The 13,891-nt window shown below is 47.1% G+C and overlaps 1 protein-coding gene across 1 annotated transcript in view; it reads left to right on the forward strand.

Annotated features, from left to right (window-relative positions):
- The first annotated feature begins 5,682 nt into the window (after nucleotides 1-5,682).
- The window catches only part of TMEM163 (transmembrane protein 163), a 180,219-nt gene continuing 172,010 nt past the window's right edge, over nucleotides 5,683-13,891 (forward strand). Inside the window, exons 1-2 of the mRNA XM_081814576.1 lie at nucleotides 5,683-6,073; nucleotides 11,495-11,614. Of these exons, the coding sequence (XP_081670702.1) occupies nucleotides 5,872-6,073; nucleotides 11,495-11,614 (322 nt within the window). The 5' untranslated portion in view covers nucleotides 5,683-5,871. The remainder of the gene's footprint in view (nucleotides 6,074-11,494; nucleotides 11,615-13,891) is intronic.

Consider the following 13,891-nt stretch of genomic DNA (forward strand, 5'->3'; position numbering starts at 1 on the left):
AGCCCAGAGGGAGAGTTCGGCCTGGCGGGCTTTAGCAGTTGGGACGGCACAAGGAGGAGTGGGCGAGCCAGCAGACCTTTCCCACTGTGCCTGCAGTCACCTGTGCCTGAGGTGGTTGGGGCGGCAGGATTTTTAAAAGCATCCCAGTAGGGTGACCCACTGTCCCAACTTTCCTGGGACCGAGGGGGCCTCCCAGGACTCAGATTTTTCAGTGCTAACCAGGAATATCCTGTGCAAACCAGAATAAGTTGGTGCCCCTAGTCCTGGTGATTGTAACGTGCAGGCTGAGTGAAGACAGTGCTGAAGCAAGCACATGGCAAAGGTGGGCGATGCACAACTGTGCTATCCTGCTTAGAATTTAAGTCCCTTAAAGGCAGAGCTATCATTCAACCATTCTTTTGTCTGCCTTAATGTTACAATATTTTGCACACCAAGCCTCTTCCTAATGCTTCCCACTATTATGGTGTTTCTCCGAATGTTCCATAGTCATGCCCTCGGTAATCATTTGTGTATGGGAAAGGGAGTTTATAGTTGAACAGTCATGCCTGCGGGCACACCTACAAACAGACACCTCCCACTTGCCAAGGGAAGATCTCAGGGCCCTTCTATACAGATGCTGTTCTGGGTTGACTTTGACACTCAGTTTAGATACCCCATCATGGGACAGTTTACTGCAAGGCATGGTAGCGCTACGTGCCATGGTATATTTCTCCAAGACTTGAAAAAGATGAATAATATGCTGATAGTTGGGTTTCCAATGTCTATAGGCATAATAAAATAAAACAAGTAGACCTTAATCTAAAATATGATGTGGGGTAGCCAGGTGTAGAAACCATCCTCTGGGTCCTCTTTAGATTCTTCCGTAGTGGCCTTGCAGTGTCGTGGTTAAGAGCACTGTCCTGGGAGCTCCATTACTGGGGTCGTTGGCAGTGGTTTTTAACCTGAGCTTCAGTTTCCTTATGTTTAAGATGGAGATGCTGATAATCCCTGCTTTTAGGATTGTGAGGATTAAGTGGACCCGTAGTGGGGGTGTTCCTAGGACTCGCGACCCTCAGCAGGCAGCTCCAGCAGGAGTCACTGTGAGTTTTAGGCCATCTGAGGCTCTTCTTGCCTGATTTGTTTCTTTTAGCTTCTTGGCTTTTCTTCTCTTACCTGTATATATTTCTAGGATTAGGGATCTAAATTTACTAAAAATGTAAAAAGGAACAGATAAGAGTAAAAAAAAAGGTATCACTCAACTTCTTGTCTTTCACCAGTCAAGTTATATGTCTACATGCTCTTACCCAAATGTGCCTTTCTAAAATGTCCCAGTGGAAGCCTGATAATTTGAAAATTTGAGATTTCATGAAATTTCCAAAACTTCTTAAATCCTTATATCTACTAAAAATACGTCGTGGTAAAAGCCAGTGGAATAGGCTTAAAATTAGATTATTAGTTTAATGCTTGTCATATTCTATCTTTCTTACCATTGTTGGTGAACACTGCTCCTTTGATGACCATATTCAAGTTTCCAAGTTACCTCATGCATTTTGTCTTTCCATGGTCTCTATTCTGCTGTGGGCATTCATAGTTCAGGGTTAGGATGTCTACCTCCCAGACTCAAGCCTTCCCATTTCCCCCTATCCTCCTGCCGCTTTGTTTTACCTTTTTTTTTTGGTAGAATTTATTTTTTAGGACAGTTTTAGATTTGCAGAAAACCTGAGAAGATGGTACAGAGAGTTCCCATAAATGCTGCCCCCAGTTTCCCCTATTATTTCTTTCTTTTTTTTTTTTTTTTAAAGATTTTATTTATTTATTTGAGAGAGAGAATGAGATAGAGAGCATGAGAGGGGTGAGGGTCAGAGGGAGAAGCAGACTCCCTGCTGAGCAGGGAGCCCGACATGGGACTCGATCCCCGGACTCCAGGATCATGACCCGAGCCGAAAGCAGTCGCTTAACCAACTGAGCCACCCAGGCGCCCCCCTATTATTTCTTTTTAAGATTTTATTTATTTGTCAGAGAGAGAGAGTACAAGCAGGGGGAGCAGCAGGGATGCCCGATGCAGGACTCCATCCCAGGACCCTGGGATCATGACCGGAGCTGAAGGCAGATGTTTAACCGACTGAGCCACCCAGGCGTCCCCAGTTTCCCCTATTATCTTACATTAGTGTGGCACATTGGCTACACCTAATGAACCAACGTGGACACATTATAACTAACTAAAGTCCATGCTTTAGCCAGATATCCTTAATTTTTACCTAATGTTATTTTGCTGTTCTGGGACGCCTTCTTTGCTGTTCTGGGACGCCTTCCAGAACACCACGTTACATTTAGATGTTGTGTCTTCTTAGGCTCCTCTTGGCTGTGACAGTTAAGTCTGCCTTTTTAGAACAGTTATTTTGTATTCACTATTATGATCATGAAATGGATTTCATAGCTAATAACTACACACAAAAACATCAATATAATGACCGAATTACAATGAAGGGGGGGTAAAAGTAAAGCCAAAAATACCTAGTACGTATTTGCCTTTATAAATGCTTAGTTAGAATCACCTCAGAAGTCGAAAAGAAGTAATCAGGTTTAGAAACTTATAATTTAAGAGAGGACAAGACTCTGGAATATTATTGGCCCTTTATTTTTGACATTTTGAAAGAAGAGCTAAATACGAATCTTCATATACACGTATGGAATTACTGGGCCTGTGGCAGTTAGACATTTGACAGGCAAAGATGTGTTGATTGCTGACTCAGATGCCATGAGTGGAACTGGCTTCAGTGTCCTGATTTTCCAAAACAGTGAACAAAGAGCAATCTATCCTGGACTTATGTGGTTGCATTTACAGAAAATCCAGTGTGGTGTAAAATAGTTTGTGTTTACATGTAAAACAGAGTTAGGATCCTAATGTAATTAGAAGCACATTTTAATTAACCCAGATGTCCAGCCTGACATATAAAAGCCATGTGGGACACAAACAGTCTTCATTGGGTGGCAAATTTCTGTGCAGGGCAGGACCAACCTTATCCCTGACCCTCCCCCACTAAATGCCAGTGGCCAACTCCTCCCATCCTTGGGATAACAAATTAAAGCACCTGCAAGTTTCCAAAATATCCCCTAGGGGGCGTACCACGGTGGGCTGTGATGTCAGAGTTTAAACAGGAGACTTGCCCGGATTTCTTCCTTTGTAAAATGAGGATAGTCCTCGTTGAGTGACGAAGACAATGCATGTAAAAGTTAGCAAGGTGCCTGGCACATGGTATGTCCTCCAAGAATGGAAGCTAATGTTACCTCCCAGTCAATCAGCAGAGATTGTTTGGGGAAACGCTGTGTCCTGGGCATCCAGGTAGATGTGGGTGAGTGAAAACGGGGATCACACAAGCACCCTGCCTCACACATGAAAAAATAAGCAGTGAATTATTAAACAGGGTTCACAAAAAGGAAAGCCCAGGGGGAGCTGGAGTCAGAGAAGTCTTTCTGGAGGAGACAAGAATGACTTACTGAACTAGGGCAGCTGGAACTTGAAGGTAAATATATTTATTCCATGAATAGTAAGTAACTCCTAGATCCTTACTTCTTCACGTGTGGTCTTCAGATCAGCAACTCAGCAGCACCTGGAAGTTTGTAAGAACTCTCCGCCTCTATCCCAGACCTGCCGAGTTAGAATCTGCATTTTAACAAGAAGCCCCGGGGGTGCATCTGCATATTCACATTTCAGATGGGCTGGAGTAGAGAATCAATTGAGGGACCAGAGGAAAGAACAATGATACTTGCTCCTTTGAGAGAACCACAAACCTTGGGTGGGGGGAAGAGAGACAGACGGACAGACAGAGAGCGGATGTGTGCATGCATGCAGGGGCGGAGCTAGACAGTCCACACTGTAGAGGGCAGTTAAGTCGTGAGGATTACAAATGTGCTCCTGGAACAATCTACGTCAGAATATGTATGTGTGTATGTGTGTGTGATATTCAAATGAAGATTCCTAGCCAGACCCCAGAATCTACTGAGTCAGAATCTTGAAGAGCTGTAAATAATCAGCATTTAAACAAATAACTTCCCAAATGATTCTTAGAATAGGAAGGGAGCTTAAAAAAATACCCGAGCCAAGGTCCCAGACCAGACCAATTTCATCATCTATGATATAAGATTTCTAGCAGGGGCAGAGCCCTGGGTATTTTTGTCCTTAAGGTCCCCAGGTGATTCTAATGTTTGAGCCATTGACAGAGGAATCAATTGGGATAACGTGGAGGAAAAAAGCCTGGGTGAGAGAGAGCAAGGGGGTAGGGGAAGGGGTCTGCAATATCTGAAGAACTGTCTACCTCCTAGGACAGAATCAGGACTGGTGGGTAGCAATTTTCATTGTTTTATTCAAATAATTGTAGTGATTTTCCTTCTCTTCATTTTTTCTTACTTCCCTTTCTCCCTCTTTCCCTAGCAAGAAGGGGCATTTGAAATGACCTAGTCCTCCAACTCTTTGCGTTTGTAGTTAAATTAGTGATCAATAAGGTAAAGTGAGTTGGCCAAGGTCAACTAAGATCTTCTCAGCCCAATTCGACAACACAAAATAAAATGAGAACTTCTTCCCATCATTCGTGTCCATTGCACCCCAAAGGCATTTAAATTGGGCTCTGAATTTAGTCACAGGCAAAGTGAGAATGAGAAAGTAGTTACTCTTCAAAGAAGGGTGCTCCCCCCAATAAAGTAGGCGGGCTTTAAGTGAGGAACTGGCATTTTAAGGGGCTCATTAAATTTGAAGACAGATATCCATCTAAAGATGAAATCTAAACTCTGGAGTTTGGATGTTGATACCGTTAAATTCAAGCTTAATCTGATAAACGGCGGGGCTCCCCCGCCTGTGCACCTCCGGGAGCTGCGAGAGAGCGGGCGTGGGCCCTGGCGTGGACTAGGTGGTTGCCTCTCTTTGCCCGACTAGCCCCACTGCGCAAGGGTACGAGCTTCGACACGGTCAAAGCAGGGACAGTCGGCTGCTCCCGGACAGCCAGGGGAGGCTTCTCCTAGGAGGGAGGCTTCCGTCCGAGTCCTGAAGAAATGCCAACATTTGGATACTCAGAGGGGAAGTAGCGAGCTGGCAGGGGACTGGCTGGGACAAAGGCCGAGGGGTAGTCGCAATGGGGGAACCTTGGCGTCCAAACATCTAGAGGTCCCAGTGGTTCCAAGGTTATCCGGTCCCCTTAAGTTGGTGCTAGAGAGAAAAATCAGGAGGGGAATCAAAGCTCCTAGAAGAAGGCGGGAGGCGGGAGGGCTTGGCGACAGGTGAACCTCATTTGCCCGGGATGGGCGGTGAGGCTGCTAGCCCAGGTGGAGACCCTGCACAGCCTCTGAAGCCAGCGCAGCCCCGGAGGAGAAAGATGTTAAATTAGGGCGCTGCCCGCTCTCCTGCCCGAGCGCGGCCACTGCCTTCCCGACGGCAGAAATCGGGTCGGAGCGCGTCGCCTCCGGACCCGATCCCGCGGCGCGGCTGGGGCAGGTCTCCAGTCACACCCTCGTCAGGCGGCCCCCAGTTCCCGCGAGCCTCCCGGCGTCCGGCTCGGCCGGAGCCCTCCCTACCTCCCCGCCGGCCTCGCGGCGCGGGCTCGGGCGCCGGGGCTTTGGGGCGGGTCCCTGCCGCCCGCACCTGCCCCCGTGGGCGGAGCGCGGCGGCGGCAGCGCGGACCCAGCCTCTGCCACCCGCCACGCGAGCCGTGCAGCTCTTCGACACCCCCGCCCAGCCGGCTGCCGGCGCACCTCAGCTCCTCGGCACCCTCCCTCCCTCCCTCCCTCTCTCTTCCAGCGGTCCGTCCGTCCCTCTGCCCGCTCCGAGCCGCGGCGCCTCGCACTTCTGACTCAAGTCCCCGCCGCGCTCGTCGCCGCCGCCGGTAACCGCAGCCCCGCGCCATGCAGCCGGCCGCGGGCAGCGAGCGCCGCAGCCCCCCGGGTCCCGCGGTCCCGGCGCCGCCCCGGGGCCACGCGCCCTTGGCCGCCGCTCCCGGCCCGGGCCCGCTGAGCAACGCAGCTCGCGAGCCGCCCAAGCCCGAGGAGGAGCGGCAGCTGCGGATCAGCGAGAGCGGCCAGTTCAGCGACGGGCTGGAGGATCGAGGTGAGCGCCGCCGCCCCGCCCGCTTCCCCGGCGCGGTCCCTTCCCCCGGCCGGCCGGCTCGGTGAGGAGCCGCGGCTCCCGGTCCGCCTCTCCTCCCTTGCAGGTTGGCGGGGCTCGGCGTCTCGGGGCCCCTGGGGCGCGGGGCCCGGACTTGCCGGCGATGGCGTGCAGAGCCGAGCGCGGCAGCCCCACCTCCCGAGGTCGGCGCCGCCGGGGCAGCCGCTCCTTCCCCGGAGCGCGAGAACCCGGCAGCGTCCCGGCCGACCCCGCACGGGCCCGTGCTCTCGTCTTGGCCAGCTCCGGCCCTCCAGCGCCCAGTGGAAAAGTTTGCGGGAGGCGTTTTTTGCTTTTGGAGCCCGGTGCTCCCGGGGGAGTGCGGGCCCTGCTCAGCTCGGAGGAACCCAAGCTCAGTGCGTCCTCCTTCCAAGCCCCCTCGGACCCCCGGCGCCTCCCCGGGAGAACTTCCTTCTGCGGGTTTAGCCTCTCGGAGTCGGTTGGTGGTGGCCCCGGCGAGGGAAGTCGGGCGGCCCCCGACCCTCATTTACAGGGGGCCCAGTTTACCATGGGTCACTGCCCCGCTGTTTGGTGATGGGGGCAGAGGACTGGAGCACTTGGGTTTGGACCATCAACCTCCTCTGAATGGATGCCGCTGAAACCTGATGGTTCCCGGGGAGCACGTCTCCAGCCCCCTCAGAATCCCTCCCAAGACACTGGCCTGGAACCCCTCGAACGTCCCTTTCCTGGCAGGCCAACCCCTACCTTCCGACAAACAGCCGATGCCCTCTTTGAGATGCCCGCATGAAACGGGAGAGACTCTCTGGTTCCATTCTCGTGCCTCTCTCCTCCTACATCCCTCTTTCCCTCCCTGCCTCGTTTCCTTTTGGCTTGGAGGGAGCCGTGTTCTTGGCCACGTCTATACCTTTTCTGCTGCTTTCTGAATCTAAATTCAGATCGGCCCCCTCAAAAAGACTCAGTGTTTGGGCTGAAGCCGGTTAGTGGCCGAAGCAGGATTCTTGCCGCCAGGCCCTTCAGGGGGAGCCGGCTCATCGCCGCTCCACCCCCTTTTCTTGGAAGCCTTATTTTGTTGGCTGTGGCGGATTTTTATATTTTAGTCTTAGCAGGTTTTCGGTCCTATTCTTAGTATCTCCTGTACATTTTTATTCCGGTTTAGTGTTAGCATGCACGATCTCTTTCCTCCTAGAAATTTTAAACTGTAGCATGTGAAATAGAATGACATGGAAACAGCAATCCCGGAGAATCAGCGGGGATTGCTCAGGGGGAACTGGAGCTCCTCCAGTTGCAACGAGTTCTGAACCTATGTTGCAGTTTCTCCTTCTATTTCAACATAACTAGATACTGTTATGGAGCTGATGATGGGTGGCGGTGTAAGCACGCCACAAAACCGATCAGTTTTATTATAGGTCATGTGAATTACCTTTTCCTCTGCAACTAATACTGTAGGATTTAAGAATTTTGTATTGAAGAAAGACAGAACTCTGGGTTTGAGCTTATTTTTTAGGATTGCAGGTCATTTGTCAAAGCTGGCCTATTTCTCCCCACCCCACAAAATGGTAGGAGGGAAGAAAGTGCTAGGGGGAGTTAATATTTAGCATCATTTTGTAGCTTCATGCTTAAGTGTAAAAAGCCCTTCTGAATTAATTCTTAGGGTTATCTTTCATTGGTCAACTGAATTTCATTTTCCATTATATGATAGCATGAAAGCATTCACTGTTCATGAACTGTCAGTCCAGCGACGGGCTGAACTGAAAGCGCCGCATATCACACACAGCCTCTCTGTTAGCATGAACCCTGTCCTCCAAAGAACCCAGCGCCGTGTGGCATGGAAAGCTGAAAGTCAGTGTGACATTCTTTTGTTTGACCTATTGCTGACAGCAAAGAGTTAATGATGAATGAATCATTTTTGTTAAGTAGATCAGGTTACCTGGGGAGGTTTATTACAATATTTTGTGTTTGTGTTATTTTTTTCTTATGGGGCTGCGTCTTTCCAATATCGATTTTTGAATCCCTTGGGAACAGTTCGATTGCAGCTACCTTTTTCCTAGTGGTGAGAGGATTTGGGGAGGAAGAAGCTAAAGCAGTTGCCTGCTGTGCATCTCTCCATCATGGCTGGCTTGCTTTTTTTCTAGGCCTAAATACCTATAGGGTGTGTGGGGGGTCGGTGCCCTGGATGTGTGTCTATATTTGGCCATCTTTCTTGTCCTCACTTCCTTTTGAGCCATTAGAGCTGGTTACAGACTGCGTCTAACTCCCATCGAAGGCTTGCCTTATAATCTAGTATTTTAGGACTTTAGAGGTATTTTCCCCTTAGAAGTGATGTGGGCTGCTTCCCAGAAACCTAGCTAGCTGATAATGGAGTGCCATTTGGCTGAGCCTTGTAGTCAGGGAGCAAGAGTCCTGTGGTCTAAGACTTTTAGGGATTAACACTCCCCAAATAGGCCAAGCTTGTCTTGGGTGTTTCCACCTCTTCCCTCTTAATATCTACTCTTTTCTACCCAAGTGTTTTCCCATCATTCTGCCCCAAGCCCCAAGTCGGCTTAGAGTATTACATGCTTCTGCATTTCTTACTACCTTCCTATCTAATAAATATTCCCCTTCCTTCAGAAAATCCAAGTGTGGCAATTAGGAGAAAGCAATTAGAACTAATTCATACTAGAATGGAAATGATGGATGGCTTCATCTTAACCACATATATTTGCATTTCCCCCTCTACCCAAACAATGAGTTATCAGTCTTTCATTCATACAACCCTTATGCTTCCTAATGGTAGGCCCAGATTACAAATAGATGGAATTTGAGTGAAATTAGAAATCTGAAGGTGGAGGCCAGCTATGTTGAGGAAGGGACACAGCCCTACATGCAAATGTGTGGCCTTCCATAGCTTCTCTGGGCTGGCCTACCTTCTACTCCTGAAGCACAGCTTCCTGAAAACTTGAGGAATTCTGCGCATTGCGTATGAGTATGGATGCAGCCAACATGGAGGCAGAGGCACCTATATGTGGACCATTCATTTATGGGTCTGTCGTCCGCCCCTTGGAGGAGAGGGGTGTTTTCCATTCCTGGTATCGGCTAGAGTTTTAGAAAGGAAAACCAGTAGGAAATAAGCAAAGGTTGGACAGATACGGGAAAGTTCCTGTCTTCATGGATGGTCTTTGCATTAAATTTACTCCAGTTTTTAAAATTCAAAACCTCCCATGGGACAGACACACACACACACACACACACACACACACACACACTCTCTCTCTCTCTCTCTCTCTCACTCACTCACACACACTCACACTCGGATCTGGGTAAGAACCACCAGTTCTGTGTAGAGGACTCAGGTATCCTCTTAGCAGGGCAGTCCAGCCCATGGGAGCGGACACCCCAAACTCCTTCATGAGTGTGCTGGTCCACTGTGGGGTGAGGCATGCGGTGGGGTGTGTGGTCAGGACCAGTCCTAGTGCTATGAACAGCTGGCTTTGGAAGGAAAAATAAATGTCATGTGGCAGAATGAAAAACCTAGATCATTGTCCTTTCTCTTAGAAAATTAAATCTGCTTCTGAAAGGAACCTGGTTTTACCCCCAGTGGATAAACCTCTTGAGATTGTTGCTGTCAAAATACGCAGCAAATGAACTGCTTATTTGAGTCAGTACTTACGTGCTACAGCTTCACTTCTCCTGAAAATCAATTGGCCAGAATGAAAAGGAAGATTTTTATATCATTTGGGAAAAAGAAAACAAATGATTGGGAGAGTGTGGGACCTGCTCGTTCTAGGTTGACTTGAACAGGAGACAAAGGTGATTGTCATTGAAAATTAGAATGGGGTGTTGTTTGGTGGCTAGGGAAAAAGTAGACAAAGGGACAAAAACAGGCAGACAAAGGGATTTTAATTGGAAATCATGTGTACCAAAGGCAGAATTTGACAAGAGAGGAGGTTTCTCTTTTTTCATCCAAGTGCATTTATTAAGGAAGTTTTGAGGAGATTTTTATAGTGAGGTGATGGAGATGTGTTTAGACCTACCTTTTGCACTCTCCTCTACCTTCTGATCCCATGCAAATCTACAGGTTTTGATTATTTAAAAATCTCTGGGCTATAGACTGGGTTCACAAAGCCTCTTCCTTGACGTTTCCTCTCGCTTCCTTGACGTTTCCTCTCGCTTCCTTGAGGACTTGTTGAGGGTGCTTGAGTCTGGGTAGTATGAATGGAATTTTAATTGAATTCCAATGGAATGGAGAAGTTTTACCAGGGTCTTTAATCATTTTGGAAGAGGATGTAGTTTTCAGTGGCCAGAGGCTGCGCGTGGTGCCCAGTTGGTCAAATGGGATGATGTCTTTTGCATGATGTGCCGGGTGTGATATGTTGCATGCTGTGTGGTATTTTACAAATGGGTGCCTGAGCTTTGACTACCAATTTCTTCACCATCTGGAGCTGTTGTGATGAAGCTGCTTCAACTCTGAAAGGTATGTTTAGCCCGAGGTAGGGTCATAAGCTCCTGTCGATAGAGAATGCATGAAAATTTGGTCCTTCATGTAACTGAGAGACGCTGTCTATGATCTATTTTCAAAGAAGAAAAAATAGGAATCAGGGTCATGCTGAAGATGTTCTGATCCTCCACCCAAGGCAAATGGAGCTCGGCCATTGCCTCTGAGACCTCATGAATTTCAGTTGGTGTCAGGGACCCTCAATGTTGAAAGCATTGGAGGCAAAAATCAAACCTTTCTCACACATGGCCTGCCCAGAAAGCTACCCCACTTGAATAATCTGAGAACTGTTTGCCATATGAATGGTACAAAGTGATACATATATAGATATAGAGCAGAAAGAGGAGGGAAGAAAACAGGGCCTATAATTGAGACCTGGTGGCTGTTGTTGGTTGTGATTGAAGAGAAGTCCTTCTCTTCCCGTTAATTGTTGACGGGAGCAATGAGGGTATTTGCTTTCGTGACTCATTGCTTTGGGCGAAGCCTCTTTCACCAAGTTGTGGTCACTGCTGGTGGGATCAGTGCAAATCAATGCCTGTAAGCTGAGGAGCCTGAATGCCCAGCTGAATGTGGGCTCATTGTGCCGCTTTCCTAACGGAAGGGGCTTGTTAGAGCAATACCTACATAGCTGGGTTCATACCGGGGCAGGGGCTGACCGGTCCCGGTCCAGTGAGTAGGTCTGTGGGGTCTTTCTAGAGAGTACGACTGCTGTTACCCTCTGGCATACGTGCCCTCTGTTGCCGGAGCCTCTGAATTTGCAAGAGATGCCAGAAAGCCTGAATTCTCCTAATTGTTGAAACACAGTGTGGGCCAAACAAAACACATCTTGGCCCATGGGCTGTCAGTTTGCAGTCCTTGGATAAGAACGTGTAGCTCTGGCTGTGGGTTTCTCAATAAGGAAATGTCTAACTTCCTTTTCTCCTTGTTTTTGTCAGGCTTACTAGAAAGCAGCACTCGGCTGAAGCCTCACGAGGCCCAGAACTACAGAAAGAAGGCATTGTGGGTCTCCTGGTTCTCCATTATTGTCACACTGGCCCTGGCTGTGGCTGCCTTCAGTAAGTATCTGGAGTCCTGCTGGTCGATATGCGTTGCCGTTGTCTGTTTTATTCTCTGACTCCTGTGGGATGCGCTTTTGCTTTTAGTTGACTATTATTGATGAGAATTTTTTTTTTTTTTAAGATGGTGGGAGAGTCAGGGTACTTATAAATTAGTAAAATGGCTTCTCTCCTCTGCAGAGGGGAGAGGTGGGTTAAGAAGAAACGGAGAGGGATCCTGGGAGCCTTGCGTCTCATCAGTATGCAGGTTTGTGGAAGGAGATTCTGGCTGCCAGCTGAATAGGGGAAATACTCTCTTGGTGGATGCCTTCAGCTTGGCTGACATGTGACAAATCTATATCCTTAAGATCTGTATTTTGAGCCTAATGCAACCAGCTGAGTGCAATACTGCAGTACATCCACCCCCCCCCCCCGCCACCCCCTCCGATTATATCTGTGTAAGGTTTGGATGAAAATCATGTGCACATTTTAATGAAAGAGGAATGGGAGGGTCCTCTGTCGAGTTTTCAGTGGCAAGGGAAACAAAAGCATTTATTAATCAAGAAAAGCTAAGATAACTGAACACTTTGTGCCTATGGATAATCTACTTTCTGCCCAGGGATAATCCTGTTTGGGTGTTAGGAAGCCCTCTGACATGCATTTTCTCATTTGCAGCCTAAAGAAATGTGCATGTGCTATTTATTCTTATTAATCGTGCGATGGTTTCTAAGCTTAAGCGAGGACATTAAGCTTCATCTCAACCGCGGTAGAAACCACCGTGTGTGTTTGTTTTTTTTTATGCTGGGGTAAAGAGGAATGTATTTTGGGCATTTTGTGATTAATTTATTACCTTACCAGAAAGATCTATATTCTTAGTGATAAGTATCATGCAAGATGTCTCATGTGACATCCCTCAGAGTGGGAGAAGAAAGGGCTGTGTCTGCTGGAAGATACTACTGTGTGTGTTTAAAATTCTATTCTGCACAGTTAGACCTGCTCCTGGAAGTTGGTGTTGGCTCCCAAGAGGGACTATTAGAATTTGACCAAATGCTCCCTGCAAAACTGGGCATATATTACTTGACACAATTTATATTGGAAACACTGTACCATATCGTGGCTCTAGAAAAAAACCAAACATTTAGAAGCAGAGGGTAATGCATTTCAGAGTATAAACATTTACCAATGAGCCAGAAATCTAATCAAGAGAATTCTGATGCCTGAAAATAGCTCTTCCTTCCTCTTGCCTCCTTTTCTTTAAGCTGAAACAAGAATAACAAATCCAATTGATGTCCCTGGAGGGTAATTCGGTTGTGGTGGCTGGTGGTGGGCTCTGGATCGGTCACCATCATTTACATATGTAAAGAAAGAGGAATGGAATGAGGGGTGGTGATTTACCAACAGAATAATAGTTATTCAGACATGTCCGTGTGTCTAATAGAGCTGTTATGATTTTATCATGTGGGTGTTTGAATGAGGACGCAAATGTGAAGAAATACTGAACAAGTCTTTCCTTTGGGAGAATAATTCTACATTTGATGTACTTAATCTCATAATAGGGAAAAATGATGAGGAAATGTTGGTTTCATATGTTATGCCTGATAGTTGGGTTATCTTGAAAATTATGTTCCATTTCCTTTAATAGGAAAAGCCTGTTGCATAATGTGTATGGAATTAGAATGTTGCTTTGTGAAAAGGGTTTTCTTTCTCTCTTTTTTTTTTTTTGGTTTTCTTTCTCTTAAAATGATTTTACCCCTTTAGTATTTGATTTAAATCCTCTAAAAAAATAAATCCTCTAAATTCTTGCCTATAAAATGTTGGCATTGGCTTATAATATCACGATCTGTGTTATTTTCTGTAATACAATTTGTTCCCAAGTTGGTTTCAAGTTAAACCAAAAAATGTAGGAGTTCTGTTTTCCCCTACTTTAACTATGGAGTAGCTTTATTGTGTGTGTGTGTGTGTATTTGTATTTTGTTTTAAACCTTTGTGGTGGTCTCTGGTTGTGTTGTTTAGGGTCGTCCCGGTTACCCTTTAGGTTCCTAAATGTATTTGTAATATGAAATATTTAAAACCCTTTTTAAAGTGTCATTTACATATTGGCAGGCTTTCGTGCAATCTTTTTCATAGTTTTGAAAGGAAAGAAATGAGGATTAGGCAATATAAGCTGACTTTGAAGTTATGTTTAAATTAATATCTAAAGGAAAATGGTATGCTTTGGAAATGGCTATAAATATATTTTTAAAAAATTGTCACAAGGATCCCCCCCTACCCCAGTCTTATTCTCCAGGGAGGTGGTTG

Source organism: Leptonychotes weddellii, chromosome 3 (genome assembly GCF_054177405.1).
Source record: "Leptonychotes weddellii isolate Sample4059 chromosome 3, ASM5417740v2, whole genome shotgun sequence".
Lineage (NCBI taxonomy): Eukaryota > Metazoa > Chordata > Mammalia > Carnivora > Phocidae > Leptonychotes > Leptonychotes weddellii.